This window comes from Panthera tigris, chromosome A1 (genome assembly GCF_018350195.1).
Source record: "Panthera tigris isolate Pti1 chromosome A1, P.tigris_Pti1_mat1.1, whole genome shotgun sequence".
Classification (NCBI taxonomy): domain Eukaryota; kingdom Metazoa; phylum Chordata; class Mammalia; order Carnivora; family Felidae; genus Panthera; species Panthera tigris.
The window spans coordinates 81,528,877-81,550,381 of NC_056660.1; the positions used below are offsets into that span (position 1 = coordinate 81,528,877).

At 57.9% G+C, this 21,505-nt stretch overlaps 1 protein-coding gene across 6 annotated transcripts in view; it reads left to right on the plus strand.

Annotated features, from left to right (window-relative positions):
• The first annotated feature begins 1,250 nt into the window (after window positions 1–1,250).
• Window positions 1,251–21,505, plus strand: part of TFDP1 (transcription factor Dp-1) — a 40,212-nt gene continuing 19,957 nt past the window's right edge. Inside the window, exons 1-3 of one of the 6 annotated variants that reach the window (XM_042980715.1) lie at window positions 1,251–1,275; window positions 2,057–2,128; window positions 20,485–20,551. In XM_042980715.1, coding sequence (XP_042836649.1) covers window positions 2,117–2,128; window positions 20,485–20,551 — 79 coding nt within the window. In that variant the 5' untranslated portion in view covers window positions 1,251–1,275; window positions 2,057–2,116. The other 5 variants (XM_042980708.1, XM_042980725.1, XM_042980733.1 and 2 more) reach the window with 5 other exon arrangements.

The window sequence follows — 21,505 nt, forward strand, 5'->3', positions numbered from 1 at the left end:
CAGCAGGCAGGGAAGCAGGACTAGACGTGAAACGGAACCACGGCTGCCCCCACAGGGCAGAGAGGCCTTTGCGCTGTGCTCCTCACCGCACACTATGCTGTAGCCCTGAACTTTGGACTCCAGCCGGCCCTCTGCTGGGTCTCTAGACCCTGGGGGCCCTGGCCCTGCCGGTGGTGGGCTCCAGGGAGAAGTCTCCAGAGCCTGGGGTGCACCAGGCCCACCCAGCGATGAGAAAACTAGCTGCCTGATTTTCCTCCTGAGCACCCCACCAGGATGTGGGGACTCGGGCTCAGGCTGGGTGTGGGCATGATCGCTGGCCCGGCAGGGACAGGTGGACACCAGGTGGTCAGGGCCCTCTGGACTGTGGGCACGCACCCCCAATCTTCTCTGTGCACCTACACACGCACATGTGCAAATACAGTCACGGCACAAACCCAGCTGGCCTTTCTCTTCCACAAGCACGCGTACACACGTGTACACATACACTGCCCACCTCTTCTCCACGTGAGCACACACCCGGCCTTTCTTCCTCTGTGTGCAATCACAAATGCACACAGCTGGCCTCTATCAAAACGTCCACACACCTCCGCCTCTCTCCTCCAAGGGCATGCACGCCTGCACGTGCACACTCCAACCCCCCTCTCCACGTAAACGCCTGTGCGCACAAAATCTACCCTCCTTCCGCCTGCATGAACACACACCCACAAATACACTCATGTGCACGTGCACACACCTGGCCTCCTCTCTCCCTGGCGTATACCCGTGGACCCTCTCTCTCCTCCACCCCTGCACACACCTGGCCCCTCTCCAAGTCTGTGCGCACACTGGCATGTGCACACTCCCGGCCCTTCCCTAGGTGTGCGCCCACCTCCGACCCCTCTCTGAGCGTGCACGCACACCGGCACGTACACCGGCACGTACACTCCGCCGACTCTTCTCCCAGTGTGCGCGCACACCGGCACGTGCACACCTCCGGCTCCGATCCAGGTGTGCGCACACCTCCATCCCCTCTCCAAGAGCGCGCGCACCGCGGCGTCTCCGCGCCAGGCTCTGCGTCTCCGTCCCCGCCCGGCGCGCACGCGCACACTCACCCGCACCCGCCCGCGCTGAGCCCATCCCCCTCGGAGCGCGCGCGGGCCGCACCGGCGGGAGGAGGAGGAGGAGGAGGGCGGCGAAGGCGCGAAAAGGCGCGCAGGCGCGCTGCGGGAGCCGGCCCGCCGCCCACGTCACGTCGCCGCGCCGCGCACGTCACGCCGCCCGACGCCCGCTCGCAGGGTGAGCCCCGCGCGCCGGCGCCTCGCAGGGCAGGGACCCCGGGGCCGAGCGCGCCGCGGGACCCCGCCCGTGCCCGCGCGCCGGAGCGAGCCAGGTGCGGCGGGCCGGGGTCCCGCGGGGGGCGCAGGCGCGCGGGGCGCCCGCCCCGGTCCTGCCGCCGTCCCGCCGCGTGTGCGCGCCGGCTCCGCGGCTCCCGCGCCTTGGGCCCCGGGCGCCCCGCTCCCGCGCCGCCGTCGGGGACTCCGGGGTGGCCCGGCGGGGTCGCGGTCGGGTCGGGGGTCGGGGTCCCGGGCGGGGCCTGCGGGCGGGCGTCCCGCGGAGCAGCGGCGCGAGCGCCCGGCGGGGTCGGGGGCCAGGGTCGGCCCGAGCGCGGGGTCGGGGCCCCCGCGGGCGCGGCGCGGGGTGGGGGCGGTGCTGACCCGACTGCCGGTTCCGGCGCGGGAGGCGCGCGCGCGCGCGGCGGCGGCGGCTGCGGCGGCGGCTGGGTGACAGGCCCGCTGGGCCGGAAGACCACCTGTCACGGTGGCGGGGGGTGCGGGGGGGACCGGGGGTGGCAGGGTCTTTGTGTGGGCCGGGCGGAGTGTAGGGGGGGGGCTGTATTTGCTCTCGGGCGGCGCCGGCGGGCAGCTGCCCCCAGGGTGGGCTGCGGGTCTGGAAAGCAGGGCTCCTGCCACCCGGAGGGTCCCTTGGGGGTGGCGGTTCCGGGGGGACAGGCGTGAATGATTTATTCACTTGGTTTTCGGTTCTTACTCATTTCTTGGTTTTTGTTCTTTCTTACCAGGAAAATTAGTCTTCTCTGGAGGGTGAACGTTTATAGCATCGACTTCACGGATCTGGTAACATGGCAAAAGATGTAAGTATATCTGCTTCGTGCTACAGACACGTTTCCCTGGCACCACGTCCTTCGTACTTTCCCCACCTAGTTCGGCGCCATGACGCACAAGCTGCGGTGCAGTTTCTGTTCAGACCTTGGAGCAGGTGAAACGGGTTCAAGGTGGAAGGATGTACGGAACCCGGTGGGCTCTGTGGACGTGCGTGTCTCGCTTCTGCGGCGCCTGAGTGACACCACGGACTTTCTTAGTCTTTGCAGGCAGCTGAATTCTAGTTCCATTGCTATGTAGAATGACACCCTTAGTTAGGTGAGGCCAGGTGCCCAGACTGGGGCTGGTCATGTGTGCAGTGACCCTGAGCACCTGTTCTGTGTGGGGTGTAGGCAGTTAATTCACCTTTCATCCGTAAAGCGGTAAGCACTTGCTTTGGCCGCCCCCCCCCCTTTTTTTTTCTCAGAAAAATGAAATTTGGTGAGTCATGAAAAGTGAAAAATTCTACTTTAGCTTTTTCTGGATTTGTCACAAAACTGTAGAATACACTGAATAATTTTTTGAAACTTTTTCCAAAAAACTGGCTTTTAGGTTCAAAAATAGTGTGTTTTATTGATCCCGTAGTTCTTTGCTGCGCTTTCTTTCGCCCAGGCCTACCTTCCGTGCCTCTGGGGATGTGCTGTCTTGTCAGCATCAGGAGAAGGGGGCTGCGTGTCTCTTACCTGTTGCACAGGTTGCAGGTATGGTCCAGATGAGTTGCGTCTGCCCGGAACATGAGATGTAGAGAAAATGTGTCTCACGTCTGTGGAACCAAATCATAGGTGTAAGCCTTACCTTTAGTTCAGAGGTTTTAACGTTCTCCAGAAAGCCTAAGTGAACATGTGGCTTGCTCTCAGTGACGGTCAGGCACGCACTCATGTTAGGCTCCCACTCTCCAGCGCTGGGGTTAGTCCGGCAGAGAGTGTGTGAATACATACTGCATCCTGTGCGCTGTGGCTGAGGTTCAAGTCATGATCCATACACGACTCAAGGCTGAGGTTATCGCCTCTGGTTACATTTGTTGGCCATGCCCTTTTCTCTGGGAATTATCCCCCAAAGGTGCCCGGCAGTGGTATGTGCTCAGGGGCAGGTGATGTCGGTGTGTCGGAGGGAGCCTGTGCCAGAGTGCGGATTGTGCGTTATGGGAACCACGTTTCTTTGTTAACTGAGTGACTCTTTGGAGTTCGTGGTGGCCTCTGGGGATGCAAAGACAGTCAAGGCCACTGCCATCTCCTCTGACGGTCACAGAAGTAGCCTCTGCACCGTCCTTTGTTGCAGCACGAGGGGTGGCGCGGTGGAGGCTTGGGGGCCATGAGCATAGTGGAGCCGTTTGGGCTGACAGGTGTTGTGAGGAGAAGCAGAAATGAAGTGCTTTACCAGTCCCGACAGCTGGGGACGTCAGGTGTGGCTGGAACCAGGTCTCAGCAGGGCTGGTGGACTGGACTGGAATGGGGTCGTGGTCCAGGGAAAGGCATTTAGCCTTTTCTCAGCTGCCTTACGTGGGGTGTGACGTCTAAGTTTGGGCAGGTGACTCTGGCAGCCAGTGGTGGGGAGTAGTGGGCAGTGTCAGCAGTTGGAGCTCAATGTAGGGTCAAAGCCTAAGCACAGGCGGGAGCCCAGCCCCTCGGGTTGGAGAGCGTGGGTTGGGACCCCGGCTTTACAGAGTTCTGGGGTCTCTGGAAGGCTGGAGGGGGCTGGAGTTAGGTCCTAGGGGTCACCGTGAAGGAGAACAAGTTCAGGAGACGGGCGAGGGCTCAGCCAAGCAGACTTGGTGCGGAGGATGAGGGAAGGTGGCATGGCAGCTTCCTCCCTCCAGTGGAGGCCCAGGAGCCCCTGCAGGTTTTGGGGGTGCTGCCCAGGAAATAGGCAGACGGCTTGAGCCTGTTGACTTGGGGTGGTGGGCGTGGGGCCAGCGACAGTGATGGCCGTCCTGACAGGTGAGCCGTGGGCCACGCTGTGGCCTGGATGGGCATCTAGGCACGCAGACTACTGTTGCAGGCTAACCCTGCAACCTGCGTCTCTGGCGGAGGGGCTTGATGCCGGAAAGACTTGTATCTTTTCACTCGTATAGTAGGTGTGTCTCAATTTGGAGTTGACAGGAGCCAGGCCCCCTGGTTTCTGTGTGCCATGTGCCTGCCTCACTTCTTGGCCTGTGGGCACAAGGTGGAAATGCCCGAGTCGAGGGTGGCCTGCTTGTTTTGTTCACGTGTCCATCCTGTCCGTCCTTTGCTATTTGTGGAGTGCCTGTGCCCAGCGGGGAGCACGGTGTGCTGTTCTGCTCTCCTGAAGCTCCTGGTGGTGGGAGATGGCAGACGAGTTGGGGTGCTTGGGGCATGGGTGAAGGGCGGAGTTGGGGGCATGGGGAGGCCTGAGGGCAAGGGGTCCGGAGGGGGACTAAGGACATGGAGGGGACCCAGGGGGATTATGCGGGGGCCCTGGGGACAGGAGGTCTAGGGGCAGGGGTCTAGGGGCAGTGGGGAGGCATGGGAGGCTGGGGCACGGAGGGGCCAGGAGTAGGGCATGGGGGGGGCGCTCTGGGACAGGAGGGCATGGGGGGGACCTGGGGGCGGGTCACTGGGCTGGGGCATGGGAAGGCAGGGCAGGGGTGACTGGGGGCCGGGGCCCATGAGGAAACAGTGCTGTTTCATGGAGATGGGAGGTCAGGAAGAGCTTGGAGGTGGGTGTGTGGGGCTCCAAGAGCCTGGACCTGGAGCCTAGGTGTTCTGGCACCGACTGCACTTTGTGTCTTCTGTCTCTAGAGCAAATAAAGATTTGCATGTGTTTAAAAAGGAAATCAAGACACAACACTGTAATTCCTCTGCTTAAAAAAGCCTTGCGTTTTCTAGCAACATGTGAAAATCAGCCTGATTCCCTGGTAATTAGTAGCTGGCCTTTTATCTTGCAAGCGTGTCTCTTCACCTGGAGGGGTGCATGGCTGCAGTGAGTGGGCTGCAGTTGGGTGTGCTTGTGGCAAGGCCCCTTCTCCCTCCCGCGTCCCCAGCTTTACTCTCTGGCCGGGGCAGCGTGTGAGGGTGGAGACCTGCCACTTGTCTCCAAGGAGCCAGCTGGGAAGCAACGACCAAGTGGGCCCGAGGTCTTTGACGTTCATTTATTCTGATTATGTCGGTATGTGCTGGTGATGAAGAATTCAGATAGTAAAAATCCAAAGTCAGTATTTGTACCTGGTGCAGAGGTGAGAAAACTCAGCTGGTGCAGAAGCATGCAGTGAGCTGGGGTCTGGTCACTCCCAGAAGTGGTCACAAGCAACGGTTTTGGGGGCTGCTTCCAGAATTTCGTAGAGTACTGGCCGGTCCTGGGATCTGGGGCGGAAGCTCCCTGGCCATAGAGGCTGGCTGCACAGTGACGGCAGTTCCTCCTGTGGTCCCGACAGCCTTCAAGGCCGACACCTGGCTGTCAGTGCCGACAGAGACCGGCCTCGGGGCCTCCTACCAGCGTTCACGCAAGACCCCCTCACCGCACGCAGGCTGCCTCCTGCTGTCAGCCCTGAAGCTTTGGGACCCTCCTTAGATGTGCATCATGGGCGATGTTTCTGCTCAGAGTCCCAGCTGGGCAGGGCCCACAGTGGCTTGCATTTCAGTTACACCCTGGGACCGTGTGGGTCTCTGCTCACAGCCGTGGGCCTGTCCCTCTATCATAGGGTCTCCTCATTCGGGGAGGAGGGAAATGTAATTGCTGTACTCATTTATGAAACTAGCTATCTGAATTCAATTTTGTGCCAGCCACAGCTCCCGTGAACACAGGTCACGGTTGGGAAAGTTGGCCAGGCTGAGAAGACAGTCATTTTCAGCACCAAGAAAGCCTCCTGAAGGAAATGGCAACTTCAGAGAAGATCCAGAAACTGTAATTGTTTAATACATGCTCATTGTAGGAGAAACTGCCATTGTGTGAAGTCAGGGGAGGACCTCTGCCATGAACACATGCCCGTGTGCGAGCTGCATGTGCGCAGCATGGCCCCGTGGGTGTTTCACAGAGCATGAGCTCCCCGTGGGCCCCAGACCCTGCAGGTCCGTGAGGAATGGGGAGCCAGCTGGTCGGTCTGTAAGGTCGCGGAGGCGCTTTGTGGGCCACTGTTAGGAGGTGGCTGCAGGTGTGGGAGCGGTGGGGGACCAGTCCTGGGCTGGGGCGGTGCATTGCCAGCTCCTGGTGGGGGAGCTGGTCCGCCTGTGTGCAAGCTGGTGTGAGTCCGCTTTGTGTTCTGTGATAGAAGATTCTCTACAGGTGTTCTGGAGAACCGCAGAAGGCGTCCCATGTAGGCTTTGGGGGGATGATACCGAGGCCTGGTTCAATACCGCTAGGAGACCAAGAGCTTATCTACAAATACATGTACTGGGTATGGTTTTCAGCCCCAGACCTCGAGGGTAAAATGAGGGCTGGAGACATAAATGTGGCACCGAGACATAAAGACGGCACCGAGCCGTCTCTCTCGGTGTTGGTTGGAGTGCATTGTGGGACCAGGCGCTAACTCCCAGAGCGCCAGCCTGTCCTGTCCTGGCAGTGACTCCCCGGTGGGCATGGGGAGGGGGGTGTAGCCCACACGGGTCCCTGTGGTGGTGTGCTCACTCTTACACGGGCTCTGCGTGGGCCAGAGTGGGGTGGGGAGCAGAAAGCTGCAGCTTGATGAGGAGACTCCCTGGGTGTGTTGCTGTGGAACAGGTGTATGAATGAAGGCGTGCTGTCAAATTCACAAGGGACACGAAAGGGACATCCTTCTCCTAGAGGCAGTTCTGTGCCTTGGGCTTGTCACGAAGCCGCTAGGAAACGGCCCTGGCTTGTAGTGTGGCTTGTGGGTGATGCTTCCCTCACAGAACTGCCTTTCTGGAAAGCTGTGCTCTTGAGAACGTTCTCGTGTGGAGTCAGTGCCAGCTTCCTGTGTGTTGGGCTTTGCAGGGTCTGTTAGGAGGGACAGGGCTTGGGTCAGCCAGGGAGGTGCTTGGTGAGGGCACACAAGTGGGGTGTGGCTGCATCAGGGGTGATGCCCCTTCAGGCACCCACCGGTGGCCCCCAACCACCCCCTAGTACCCCCAGGCATCCCCCCCCAGTGCCCCCAGGCCAACCCCCAGACCCCCTTAGGAGCCCCCAGCCACCTCCAGGCCCCACCCAGCCACCCCTCAGGTGCCCTGTGCCTCAGTGCCCCGTGACTTGGTGTCATGCCCCAGGCAGGTCTTGCCGGGACACTGTGCTCCTTGGGGCCGTGCCTGGAGTAGCAGCTGTGCATGTATGCAGCATGTTGGGCTGTGGTAGGTGGTCAGCTATTGAAACAGGTGAATTGGGAGATGAAAATGGCTACAGACCTAAACATGTCATTGTAAATTCAAACGAACATTTACTCCCCAATCCCTTGCTGTAGGTGCGAGCCTTTTCTCCATGAATGGCCCGCTTGCTTGAGTCGCTTGTCCATGATGCCATGTCCGGGGAGGGGGGACAAAGGACACAAAGACATCAAGAGATACTGAATGTGGCCTTTCAGAGAGTTTGCAGGTTTTCCAGGGTTTTAATGATGCATGGCAGGGCATAAATGGTGCTTAGGGACCACACAGCAGAGTCCTACTGCACTCTGCCCAGATTTCTGGAGCGTGGAGAGCCCATCCCACTGCGTGGACGCACCCTAGGTCTCCGTCCTCCAGCGCCAGGGCTTTCGGGGCTTTCTGGCCACATCTCCACATTGTGTGGACCCATCATAATGTCCAGGGAGGAGTTCTTGGACGTGCAACTGCGCGGGCACACGCATGAGTGTGTGCAGGCGAGTGTGTGCATGGGTGTGGGCGGGCTTGTGTGGACACAAGCGGGTGGGCATAGGCGGGCACGAATGGACGCGGGCGGGCAGATACATGTGCTGTGTCTTTAAGATGTCAGGTAACTTGTCAGAATGATTGTGCCAGTTTATACTTTTATCGCATTGTGGGGGGAACTCATTGTAACGACCCCTTTTTGAAATTCAGTTGGATCACAATTTAAAAGCCCACAAAACTTGATCGATTTGCAGGTAAAATTTTAAATTGTGTTTTTAGCTTGCATTTCTGGATATAGAAGTTGAATCTTTTCCTTTTAGAACATGTTACTTTGTGAGTTGAAAAGCATCTCCTGTGTTCGCTTTCTGTCCTGGTGTTTATTTCCTGTTGACTTGTATCCGTGCTGTATAAATTAACGATGTTCAGCCTTCGTTGGTGATTTCATGGCAGAATGTTAACATTAGGTTTGCTTTTGTCGTTTTAGTAAGGGTTGTGAATATAAAATGATTTCGACATAAACGTGCAGGAAATACACCTTGAATTTGCAGTTTGAATTTTAACGTTAGGTACAGACAGTTCTTATGTAGTTTAAGCGAGTTTCCTGCATTTGATTGGTGAGTGTGTATATGTTCATCCTCATTCAGTGAGATCACCAGGACTTTCTGAGGCCCAAGTTGAGGTTAGTGGTCAGTACTCTTGTAACTTCCTGGGCACATGACTGTGCAGCGTAAGTATAGCCCACTAGATCTTTTCAGCCTTACACAATGTCTTCCTTCCTCTGCTGGGAAGTGTTAATAACTGGGATTACTTTGAAGGGGTCTTATGTTTCTCTTGTTTTACTTGCTTTTCAGAAAAGTGAGGATTTGAGTGAAAGATATCTTATTCTACCTGTATTGACAGGACCTCAATCCTGGTCTGCAAATTTGCCCCAAGGCTGAGTGTGGGCATCAGTCATGAAGTCATACACGGCCATGGCTTTGATCTGGTGCACTTCGAAATTAAGCCAGCTCGTCTAGAAGGTGTTTATTGTTCCTTCATCAGTATCAGTTCTGAAACATGTTCTTTTTTTAAAATTCAGGTGCCGTGTTAGGAATGATGTGCAGCTTATAAAAGACAGATATTTGCCTTAATGTCATCTGAGAAAGTAGTTCATGAGTTAGGATAGCTATGGGTAATGAGGTATCTCATCCTTATTTCAGGGTGCCCTTGGTGTGCCCTCCCCCAGCACAAGCACAGCTCCAGCAGAAGGGAAGTCACAAAATTAAACAATGTCATGGGGTTTTGCAACCGCAGAGAGCTTTGAAAGCCTGGCCTGTAGACCTAGGTGCCAGCAGAGCACCTCCCAGCCGGAAGTGGAGGCTCCCGGGGGTGCCTCCCTCCTGTGGATGTGCCCCCTCTTCCCTTGACACATTGGACAGTGGCCCTCATGGAGCTGCATGACCACGTCTCACTCTGGGGGCAGGAGGGCTGAGCATTTGGTGAGTGTGCAGGTCAGTTTCTTGGATCCTGGACACTCTGACCTCTCATGCATCCTGGGTCACTGTGTATGGCTCGCGTGTGGACGGTGGTCCGAGAAATGGTGCTCACTCTGTTTTTGAGCTCTCCTTCCCCTGGGAAGGAAAAGGCTGGTGGTAGGGGATGAGGCTGTCCTGTCTGTCCATCCCTGCGGCTGCGGCCCACCTGGGCCCTTGGAGGTTGTGAAGGACAGTGGTACTTGTTCGAGCTCCTGGCCTCTGTGACTTGGTTTTTGTTAAAAGGAAAGTTGGGTTCTTTCTGAAAGGGAGAAATAATTTTTCCAGAAGGGAAGTCAGATCAGTGTGTTGTTAATTTTTAAATTAGCCAATAAAATAAGGCTACTCTACGAACAGAAAACGTCTCCACCTCTGGCTGTGTTAGTCCTCTGCTTTCCATGGGATGGCGGGTGTGTCCGAGTGCACATGAAGCCGCGGGACCATGGGTATTTCCTGGAACCGGTTTCTGTGTCGGGACAGACGCAGCGATTCCGAGTGGATCCGCGCTGTGTGCTCTGAGCCCAGCTCTCCCTCATGCCTGTGGGGCAGCCTCAGGCAGAGTCTTCTCTGGGGGTTGGGGACTCATCTGCGGAACGAAGGTGACAAGCGTACCTTCCTCTCAGGGCAGTGAAGGTGGAAGTGCCAGCCACATCCTACGTGTGGTCCAGCCTGGCAGCACCGGGTGGGTCCTGAGAACAGGCCAGTGGCTCTGAAGGACTTGGGAGCTCACCGCGGGCCTGGGTCTCTCCTCCGTTCGCACACACACTTCTGTTCTAACCAGAGCTCCGGGGAGAACCCCACTCCTAGTGTGGCCGAGGGGACCAGCTCCTCCTTAGGGCCTGAGCTTGGGAATGAGTTGGGGTGCAGGGGGTCGGCAGGCTCCCAGAGATGGGGTGTCTGGGGGTGCTCCTTTACCGTTGAGCGCCCAGGTTCCCTTGGTGTGTTTTAGCTCCTGACCTTGGTCCCCGTCTCTCTGCTGACGGCTCCCTGCCTCCTCCAGCTTGCCCCGACCACGGTTTGGACAAGTGGAGTGGAAGGTGGGCAGCAGGAATTGGTCCTGGGTGGATGAGTCCCCGACTCCGGGGGCTCCCCCTTCACGGGGCTGAGGCTGGGGCACGGCCGTCTGGAGGGTGGGTGTGCGGGAGTTAAATAGCAGGGACTTTGGTTAAGGAGAAAAGCTCTTGGTGTGGCCATCTGGTTGGGTCAGACTTTGCTATTATACAGAAGGCAGAATCCTGTTCTCCTGGGCAATAACTTACGATAAAACACATCCCAGCCTGCTATTAGTGTCCCCGTCAGGCCCAGAATGGTCTCCCGCCACCACTCAGCAGGTGTGAAAATGCAGTACGCACCACCCAGAGCTACCTCAGCGTAGACCTGCTGTAGAAACACCAGAAAGCAGGTGGAGGCAAATATTTAAAAATTGTGTCGGAGTCATGTTACATTGTCTTCCAGGCAATCTCGCATTTGTTTGTGTGTGCCCAAGAGTAAATTTGACGTTTCTCTGGCAAAAAGGCAGAGGGTGAAGTGCAGAGTGCAGATACGGAAGAAAGCCGATGTCGTGGTTCCCGCTGCGTCTGTCTAGGAAGGGCTGTGACCGCGGGGAGCGAGGGAGATGATTCAGGGAGAAACCCAGCAGTGGGCTGGGGGTGGTAGTGCCACGATTCTGCGCTCAGTTGACATTCCGGTTTGGAGCGGTGGTGGGGTCAGGCAGAGGTGGACGGGGACGCTGATTTCTGCCGGCGTCTCTGGTGGCGCTCACGGGAGCCAGAGAGCGAGGGCATTTCTGCACTGGGAGAGACATCCTGGAGTGCAGGTAACGAGAGCGCGGGAGAGGCCCACCTGGGAGGGGGCGGGGCAGCAAGGACAGCTGTAACTTGTGTGTCACTTGCGGGGTCGTGGCCCCTGACAGAGGAAGCCAAGTTCTCACCTAAATTTCAGATCCTGGTGGCAGTACTGCTCCATCTGCCACACCCACTCGCTCCCCTCCCCCCTACCTGTTGGAAGTTGCAAATTTGACTCCTGCCTCCTGCATCACCCCTCACTGGTGGACTCTCTCTTGAGGATGTGCGTCTCCCGTGGCCGCTCCCTGGAGTGTGCACTCTTGGTGTGAGTGTGCGTTTCTTCCGCAGGTGTGCTCTCTGCTCTCCAGCTGCCACTGCCCTGCCTGTGGCTCAGGGCCAGCGCTCAGTGACCCTCTGTGACCTTGTGTCCTGTTCTGTCCAGTCTGTGGATGTGGACCTCTTCTCCATTCGCTCCTGCTGCCGTCTTGGTTTCTCTTCTGTGGTTGCCCCTCAGGGTCCTGACCTCAGACGTGCGGCCTAGCCTGTTCCTTACCTATCCCTTGTCATGTCTAGATCTCATTGTCCTGCGGTTCTGTGTCCTTTGTTTAGAAAATAACAGCAGCCTTATGCATATCCACTTATAGAACACAGTCTTTCGTTAAGAATTCAAATGTCAGGGGTGTGTGGCTGGCTCAGTCACTTGATTGTCTGACTCCTGATTTTGGCTCAGGTCACGATCTCACAGATCATGAGTTTGAGCCTCACATCGGGCTCTGCACTGACAGTGTGGAGCCTGCTTGGGATTCTGTCTGTCTGTCTCTCTCTCTGCTCTTCCCTTGCTCTCTCTCAAAAAATAAATAAACTAAAAAAAAAAATTCAAATGTTAGAAAGCTGACAGTTGTTGAAAATCATAGTCCAGGTGATTCTACTACGAATCTTCTGGTGATTTTGGAGTTGACTCTCTAGGTACCTGTGTTTGAACATGCACATCTGTCACACAGCTTTACGTAAAAGGACTCCCACACTGTTCTCCGCTCTTTTACTCCACAACTTGGCCCTAAACAAACTGGTAACTGTAAACATAGATCATTACAAAGACACTTTTTTTTTTTGAGAGAGGAAGGAGGGAGAGGGAGGGAGAGGGAGGGAGGGAGAGGGAGGATACACTTGCCTCACGAGTTGGGGAGGAGCAGAGGGGAGAGAGAATCTTAAGCAGACTCCACGCTCGGCGTGGAGGCCCAATCCCACGACCCTGGGATCACGACCTGAGTCGAAATCAAGAGTTGGATGCTTAATGGACTGAGCGTCCAGGTGTTCCTCTGAAGACACTTTGGTGGGACATTTGAGACGAATGCAAGTGTAGGCAGAGAGGATGTGGTGGTGACGCCTTGCACCCTGTCACTGTCCTGAGTGACGGCTGGCTGGCTGGCTGTGCACACTTGTCCGCCCGCTGGGTGGTTGTGAAGCTGGTTACAGACATGTTGTCCTGTCATTCACTATTCTAGTATTATCTCTGAAAGATGAGAACTCTCTAAAAGTGCCCCAAATAGCGAATAATCGTTTGTTAGTATCGTCAGAGAGCTAGTAGCTGGAATTCGGAAGGCTTGTGTCAGTGTAGAGCTGGTGGGTTGGATGTGCCCTTGTTTATGTAGGCCTGCTGATGGGCTGTTAGGTTGTTTCCGGAACCTGCCTTCACAGCAGAACTGCGACTACTACGCTGGCTGGTGGGCCCTCACAGCAGTGCCACGGTGTGGGTGATGTTGTGGCTCGGCAGCACCCTCCCTGCTGGGAGCACTGGTGCCCTGGTGTCGGCCCGTAGGTCAGGTGGAGGCAGAGGCACCATCCGAAGCCCTGTTCTTCCACTGCCAGACCCAGCGTTCCTTCTTAGGTTGTTTCTACCTGGTTCTCTTGTCTGCGTGGCTACTTGGAACTGGTTTTTATGTGACGAACCGTAGCTCTACCTGAGACACGTTTGTGTAACATGCCACCTCCGATGGCTTTGTGGTGTCACCGTGGTGCCCTCTCTGTGGCGGGTGGGTAAGGCGGGAAAGTGCCCCACTTGGTGTCATCACAGGCTGCCCAAAACAGTGGCCTGGGACCGTGGTTTTGTTACCCACGGCTTCCGTGGCTTGCGAGTTTGGCTGCAGCTGTGCTGGCTCGCAGCCCAGGACCTGAGAGTGTCACACACCAACACGTACCCCCAGGTCCCTGTGGCAGGACCATGTCCACTAACTCACCTGGTCCTTGGTGGGCTTTGTTCACTTCTGGGCTGTTGGCCGGAGATTGCCCCCAGCTCTGGCCTCGTGGGCCCTCTGCCAGGTAGCTTCCATTGCCAGAGCGCGGGAGGGAGGGGCTGGAGCGAGGTCCATGCACACACAGGGAGAGAGACGAGCCAGCCGGACCCCAGCCTCCGGCTCCTGAGACCGGACGTGGCCTGTGCAGATCCGGTCACCAGGGCAGGCCATGCTCGGGGAGGGGATTGGATGGGGCCGTGAAGTGCCCCCTCACCTACTGTGCTGGGCGTGCCCACAGGCTGTGTCCTTGTGGCGGTGCTCGGGGCCTGGGGTCCGTTTGCTGTGGAGTCGAGGGAGGGTCTCTGCGGGAGCCACAGGGTGGGGTGAGGGGCCAGGCCTTCAAAGTATATCTGGACTCCGCTCCTTCCTTTGATCACCCTTGCAGCTCACAGTATTGATGAGCGCTCTGTTACACGGTATGCTTGCAGTGCTGATGTCTTCTGGTGGGTGCCGGTGCACTGTGCCCCTTGGCGAGGCCCTGTGTGCTTCCGTGGTGGGTGGTCCGGGATCGCCCCTCAGGTAGGTGCTGTTTGTATGGCTGCCGTGCAAGGGCTCTGCCTCTAGTGGTTATACCGGGTCCCTTCGGGCACGGGAGAGCTGGGCCTCACCGTTCTTCCCATCCCTTCGTCTCGCCTGCTCGAGGCAGGTGCCAGCCAGCAGCCACAATGCACTTGGTGCCCCCGCAGGCCCAGATGTGCTGCTGCGGTCAGGACGCTGGCTCCCGGTGCGTGTGGGGACTCAGAAGGGGCCGCTGTGATGGGAAAGGTCAGGAGGGTTGCCGAGGTGCGAACAAAGGTTCCCTTGGACTTCCCCCCAGGTGCCTGGCCGATCACACATGCTGCTGTTTTGTGTAACTGTCGTTAGGGAGCCGGGCCTGTGGTTGCTTTCCTGGGTCTCCAGGTCCTTCCTCTGCTGCCTGAGGCCTCTGCTCTTTGCCCCTTCCTGACCCTGTCTTGCTGATTTTTGTGTCTGTCTTTGAATCAGCGGAATTGCTGGCCCACTGCCTCTCCCTGTAGGTACAGTTTCATTGGAGCACAGGCTTGCCCTTTGTTTGGTACTGACTGTGGCTGCTTTGGTGCCACTGGGCACTCTTCAGCTGTCCCCGGGCCGGGAGCTGCTTTGGTCTGGACGTGGCTCTGGTTTTCTTTCCAGGCACGTGTCCTGCCCTCACTGGCGTTTCTGTTCTAGTGGGCCCATGGGGGCGGCAAGGTAGGACTTGTATAGAAAGTAGGCAGCCACCAGAGTGGTGGTGGTCTCCCAGTGGCTGGCCCTCCCTCCCCCCTGCCCTGAGTGGCCGGGGCAGCGCCTCTGATGGGCCCCTCGAAGGTTGTGGGCGGGCACTCAGCCCTGGGTGTCTGTCCTGCCGAGGGGTCCGCACCCTATCCTGCGGTGACCAGAGGGGTCTTGGGGAGGGTGTTCTAGAGAGAGAAGGAGGGGGATCAGGGTGTCAGGGTGTGCAGCAGGAGTGGGGGGTCCCGGCCACGCCCTCTGCGGCTTGTGAGGGACGCAGGGCACAGAGATGGGTGGCATGTGTGAAGCTGGAACGTGGTCATTACTACTTTGGTTTGGTAAGTAAAGAACCTAGTTGGTGTTTCAGCGTCCACTTCTAATTGGCTCAGCTTCCTGTGTAGCAGCTGAGTTTTACTGCTTTGAGTGGATCATTGTATCCAACGTCAGAAAATACACAGTAACTGGGTTTACTTACCTTAAGTACAAACTCAAAAAGCTGAGTAACGAGTGTTGTAAGAAAAACTCAGGTTAGTTGTGACAAATGAGTGCCTTCGCTGTTGGTTTACATGTTCATTCGTTCAGCGTCTTGGTGTTTCTTCCTGGAGGGAGGTTTGCATCTTAAGTATAAAGAGCATGCAGGGGAAGGAGTTCTGTGCACTTAACTTAAAACTACGTGCAGTACAGGAATACCGTTTATAGCATCCCAGCAGCCTGGTTCCGGTGCTGGTCCCGGCGTCCCTGCGGGCTTTGCCCCAGGCACAAGAGGGAAGGGGCGTGGGAGGTGTGGTAATGTTTTCCTGGGTCCCAGTTTGTAGTTGTAAACTAAGGTCCTGTGGTGTTGACTGTGAAGCCCCTGAGGACGGGATGGTGTTAGAAAATCCCAAGGAGGCTGTAACGAACACGTTAGTATTTCCCTGTGCTCCCGACGGTTGTGTGCTGTGTGGCCTCGGACTGTCCTCCCTAAAGACCTGCAGGAGCCAGGAGCAGGGCGCCCCGGGGGTCCCTGGGCTCCAAGGGAAGGAGGTGAGCACCTCGGTGTGGTCCATGTGCTCAGGCCTGCTGCGTGTGCCCGGCCTCGGGGCCTCTCCCTCTTCACGGGGTCACAGGCTCTTGGGGCCACGGGCTCTTGAGCCCACGCAGACAAGAAGCAAGTGTGAGATTACAAAGTGGGAAAGAGCAAACTCCATCACAGGGGACCATTTCCAGGGCCCACTGCAAATTTAACACAAACGTCAGTGTTGACGGACTCCGTCCCGTGTGATCTGAGCTCGCTTTAAGTTCGTACTCAGATGGGGGTCTCACTTCATGCACAGAGTGGACCGTGTGCCTGGTCTGCACCTGTCAGGCTCATACACCAGAACCAGCAGGCGGCTCCGTGGAGGTGTTGCTGACTCACGAGGGCCACCTTGCAGCTAGCCTAGGGCTTCCTGCCTTGAGCCCTGGCAGTCCTGTGCCCCAGGGGCTTCCCAGAACCCCGTGGTCCCAGGCAGACGGAGATGAGGGTCACCGGCTGCAGGTGTTTAAAGGTTTGCCCGTTGTGAGGCTGCGAGTGAGGTGGGCTGGCACTCCTGTCCTCCTGCGGGTTGCAGGGACTTGCCTGGGGTCCCACAAGGGCCTAGGGCTGGCATCTGGGAGGGGAGGGAGCAGAGCTCCGAGTGGGCATGGCCGCGGGTGGATGCTGGCGGGCCAGGTATTGTAGCGCTGGCCACAAGGCAGGGCAGCACCTGTGGCAGTAATCCCCTGCTGTGCTGCTTGTCACTGTCATCCAGAGACGTCTCCTTAGGGTGTTCAGTGTCCTTTGGGGTTCACACCCACGAAGGGTGGTGTTTTAGAAAAGCTCTATTGTGGGAAGGCCGAGGCTGGGACCCCGGGGGTGGATTGGGTTATGGGTGACAGCGCCAGTGACCTTCCTATACGCCCCTGAGTAAGTTTGTGTGGTTCAGACAGACCTGCTTCTCTCTTGAACTCCACGCTGTCCGCGTGCTTCTGCCCAGTGCCGCCCAGTGCCATGCTGGCCCCTGCGCCTCAGACGAGGTGGACACACGCAGCTGGACCAGACGAGTGTGTCTCTCTGAGTTGGTCATTAGGCTCTGAAACGAGTTCCGTCACCTTTACAGAGAGCACGGTTGGGGGGACGAGCTGGGTGTGGCCTGGACTCAGGCTTGATTTGGGGGCTGTGTCGTGCACTGTGTCTGCACAGTAGGGCAGGATAAACCAGCTCTGGAACCGGTTTAGGTCAGTCGTATGTGGAAGCTGGTTGACCTCGAGAGTCTGTCCTGCTCTGGTATCGCTGGCTGCCAGGCCTCTGCTGGCCGGCTGTCCGCTTTTCCGCAGCTGCCTTGCCTGCGTGCCCCCAGAGCTCTAGCTCCTTCCAGGCGGACTTATGGAGCACTGCTGTCGGCCTTCGAGGTCAGGAACCCTAGATGCGTCATTTTGGTCCTGACCGATTGTCTTTGGTCATTGGCAGTCAGTCATGTGGCTCCAGGAAATTTGGGCCAAATCTGCATGCAGCTGTTAAAGTATGCTTCAAAAATACATTCAGTGGCTTCCCAGATGAAAAGAAGGACTTTTTATGTTCTAGAGAAAAATCGGTCACCACTGTCTCACTGCAGAACAATGACCTCAGAGTTCAGGGGTTAAAGCGACAGTAACCCTTTATCCTCCCGAATGGTTTCCGTGTTTTGGAATTTGGGCGTGGCCAGGTGGCAGTGTGTCCGGCGGCAGCCCCCGGGGAGGAGAGGGTGGCAGGAAGGCAGGCCCCCACCCTCTCCAAAGCCTGACTTCCCAGCCCCAGCTTTCTAATTTCCTTTGTGAAAACCGAGCTTGCGCCACTTGTGATTCCGACACACGTTGTGTTGCGAGATAGAATTCCTGTGCCCGTGAGACTTGCTATGGGGTACCTAGTCACGGTCCCACATACGGACAGTGTGGGCGTCAACGAGCTGCCAGCCGCCAGCTGGCTTCTTCCTATGTCACAGTTACTGCCCTCAGGTTTACGCTCCGAACTGGAAACCAGGCTTGGGAACAGGGTGGGTATGGGAAGACGGTCCTGTCAGACGTGGTGCCCACGGGCTCCCAGGTGGTGTCGTGGGGAGGGGGGTGGCAAGCACTGCCAGGCAGCCTGCTCTGGACGTTGCAGCCCCTCGGTGCTGAGCCGCCACGCCTTGTGGGACTCCCACGGGGCTAGACTGGGGCTGCATGGGTGGTGGGTGGGAGGAGCCTGTTGAAGACTCCAGCCCCCTTTCTACATGAGGTTCTTTTGAGCGACAGAAAGGAGGCCTTACAGAGCACGAGTATGCGGAACTTCCATCAGCGTCCTCCCCGTGACTGGGAGGGTGTCCGGGAGCAGACATGATGCCGCTGGGTGCACCTATGGCTCACTCCAGCCTCTCCTCCATGTCAGCCGGCTGTCTGCCTGTCTCCTGCTCTCTGTGTTCTCCAGTGACTCCCCAGCTTTGGATTCTGACCCTGAGACTGGCAAGAAGGGACTGGCCTCTTCGTCTGTTTCCAGACTTTTCCGGAAAGGGCTGGGCTGGCCTGCTCGCCGCCCAGGCCACTCATCCGGTGGCCATGGTGGGTTGCGTGTGGCCAGGGAGGATGAAGCCCTTTGGCTCTGGAGAGGATGGGCTAGTCTGATCACTTGAGTTGGACTAGACCTCCTCCAGAGTGACTGGGGGCTTCCTGGCCTGGTTCCCTTCCTTCCACATTGTGAGGGGTTGCTGGGGCTGTGCCGCTGATGTGTGGACTGTGAGTGTTCCCTCTGTGAGAGGGGGTTTCCCATGAGTGGCCTGTGACCGCCGAGCTGGAGCAGCACGGGCAGTGGCCCCAGGTTGGGCAATGCTGGGTCCCACCCAGGCAGACCCATGAGGACAGTGACAGGCCCTGTGTGATCTTGGGGCTCCGTGGCTGCCAGCTCAGGCGTCCAGCCACGTGTCCACTCTGGTACAGGACAGTGGACATGGAGCCCAGGGCCGCTGTCTGGGATCAAGGAGCCGGCAGCGCCAATAATGTGCTGGGAGCCTGGGGCCGTCTGACAGGTGTATGGGGGCCCTGAGGCCCTCTCCTGCCACGGCTGTGTCCTCAAATCTGTGGCAGCTGATGTCCCGTGTCTCTGGGGCACCCTGAGCCTGTTTGCTGGGACCAGCCTGGTGCAGGCTTCCTGGCCCAGAGAGAGTCGTGCCGTTGAGTCTGGCGGCTCCTGGCCAGCAGTCCTCTAGCCCAGCCCGGCCTCAATCTGCTGCCATCCTTGTGGGCATGTGCTTGGCTCCCTCCACTTCTGTGGGAAGGTGGAGTTTTGGAGAGTCCAGGAAACGTGGCCCATGTGGTGTTGGCACGGGCCTGACTTCCGTCTCGGGTTCCGTGTGTGGATTTGTGCATTTTGGGTGCATTTGGTGTGTTTTCTGTGCACCACATGGAGAGAGGGAACCCATCCCTGCAACACCGCAGGGCCTGACATGCGGCTTCTCCCGTGCCAGGCCCAGACGAGCCTTGCCTGTCTGCAGTCCAGCTTGTTGCTGCCCGTACGTGCTGCCAACCTGAGGCTCCTCCTGGGGTGGGAACGGGCCGCAGATGCCCTGGGTTCCTGGACAGACAGGACGATGCTGGAAAGTGCACTTGTATCCCTTCACGGGCGGCCTGGCCTGCGCTTACACACCTGTGAGGAAAGTCCAGGCACACCGCACAGACATGTGAGCGTCTGTGAGTGCATGGCTCGTGTGGATGTGTGTGAGATCGCTGTGTACACACAGGCGTGGGTCCCCGAACACCAGGGCGTCCTTAGCCGGTGCTCCCACTGGGCCAGGAATCCCACTGCCCGGGTCACTGGTGGTCAGAGGCCTGGGCAGGAGGCAGAGGAGGCTTGTCTGCCGGGATTGGTTGACCTGCGATGTGGCTTGTGTACACGCGTGTGTGTGTGTGTTTATGCACATGTGTGCACACGTATGGGTGTAGGACGTGTGTGCGTGCATGTGTATGTGTGAGTGACCACGTGCGGATGGTGTGCACTGGTGTGAGTGTGCGTGTGGCAGGGCTGGTGTCTGGTGAGGCTCGGTGTATCAAGACCGTCTGCCCTGGTTTGGTGTGCAGCAGGCACATCTTCGATGTTTGGTGAGGACAGACTCGGGTGCGGGCGTCCAGACGCCGATGGTGTGCGGTGCCCGTGACGAGCTCATGCGAGCCCTGATTCTTCCCATGAAAACCCAGGAAAGCGGACGCAGGACGCGTGTCAGGGGTCAGTCCCAGACATGGCTCCCTGTAGCGGCTCAGGTGCGTTTGCACACCTTGGGGAGTGATATCACTTGCCTGGTGCCCCAGTGAGCTGCGTGGTCAGTGGGCCCTGCGCGTGGTCACCCTGCTCAGGACATGGGGGTGCCGGGTGGACCTCGTATGCTGCCTGGCCCCGGCCCACACTCCTGTACACAGAGGTGCATCCCGATTTCTGGTGGAGCTGCCGCGTCCGGGGCTCTGAAGAAGCCCTGTTCTCAGGTCGGATCGCCCGTCTGCTCTCACGACAGGTGGTCAGATGAATTTTACACCCACCCGAGGTGCGCCTCCACTAGCCGCAGGCACTGCCCCTTAAATGCGTGTGTTGACTTAATGCACAAAAGCTGTATCTCATTAACGTCACAAGGGTTAAGCTTCGAAGTTCCCTGCATGGGCTCCTGACCATTCTGTCTCTTTCATGCCGTATTTTACACCTCCCTCACACAGCCCGGCTTGTTACGAACTGTAGATTTGTCGCTCTTAGACCCCCTATTTACTGTCCTTGTTGCTCTCTGCAGGCCGGTCTAATTGAAGCCAACGGGGAACTCAAGGTCTTCATAGACCAGAACCTTAGTCCTGGAAAAGGTAAGGCGCCTCTTTTCCAAATACAATTCTGTGGATGAGAGTGTTAGGGTTGGTGTACTCGTGAATTTCTGTGGGACGAAAGCCCCTGTCAAGTGTGGGGCCCTTGCTTTGGGAGGGCTCCTGCCTGGGGCCGCCGACAGCCTGCAGGCACCTGTCAGTGGTGGGCTCACGCTGTTTGCAGAAATTCGGGGACGTGGAGAACGCAGGTCATGTGCTTTCCTCTGCCTCACGGGCGCCATGAGCCTCCAGGTGTCTGCTCTGGACCCGGGCGGCAGCCCAAGGCTGGTGGTGCCTCCCTCGCGTGCGTCCGGGTTCGTGTCTTGCCCATCAGGAAGCCACGTGTGTATGTTCGGTGGCTCGTTGGGATTCAGGGCCGGACATGGAGGTGGACAGGTCCAGGCCACTGCCCCCTGCTCTGGGGTCCCATGGTCTCCCTCCTGGTGTTACCGTGATGAACATCTGCCCACGTGTATGAGCGTGCTGGCTATTTCCCGGGATAGACTAGGTGTGGAAGTGCTGGACCAGAGGGCATGCCCCTTCCAAGTTGATGCGTGACACCTGGCCACCTGTGGCATCCCGAACTCAGAGTGGCTAGATTACCACTGCCGCCTCCGCCAGGCTGAGGCCCTGACCGGTGACTTCTTGGCTCCTGCGGTAGCTTTGGGGGAATGTCCCAGCCCCTTCCCATCCATCTGTTGCTGGCGAGCGGGACAGGAGTCCAGCTGTGTCCTTCCCCGTGGGGCCCAGTGGGCCCAGCCCATGTGGTTAGGGTGGTGGGCTCAGGCCCTGCTCCCTCTTTTGCATCAGGATGGCGCCTTCTGATGCTCATGGAGGCTCTCCTCTCCTGGCTCAGTGGGTCTCCCTTGTCACGCTGGCCACTGTCCCCTGGATGGGCTGTGGGCCCATGTGTGCTCTCCGGGTTTCTGTGTTTGGAAGGTCGTAGGCAGCGTCCTG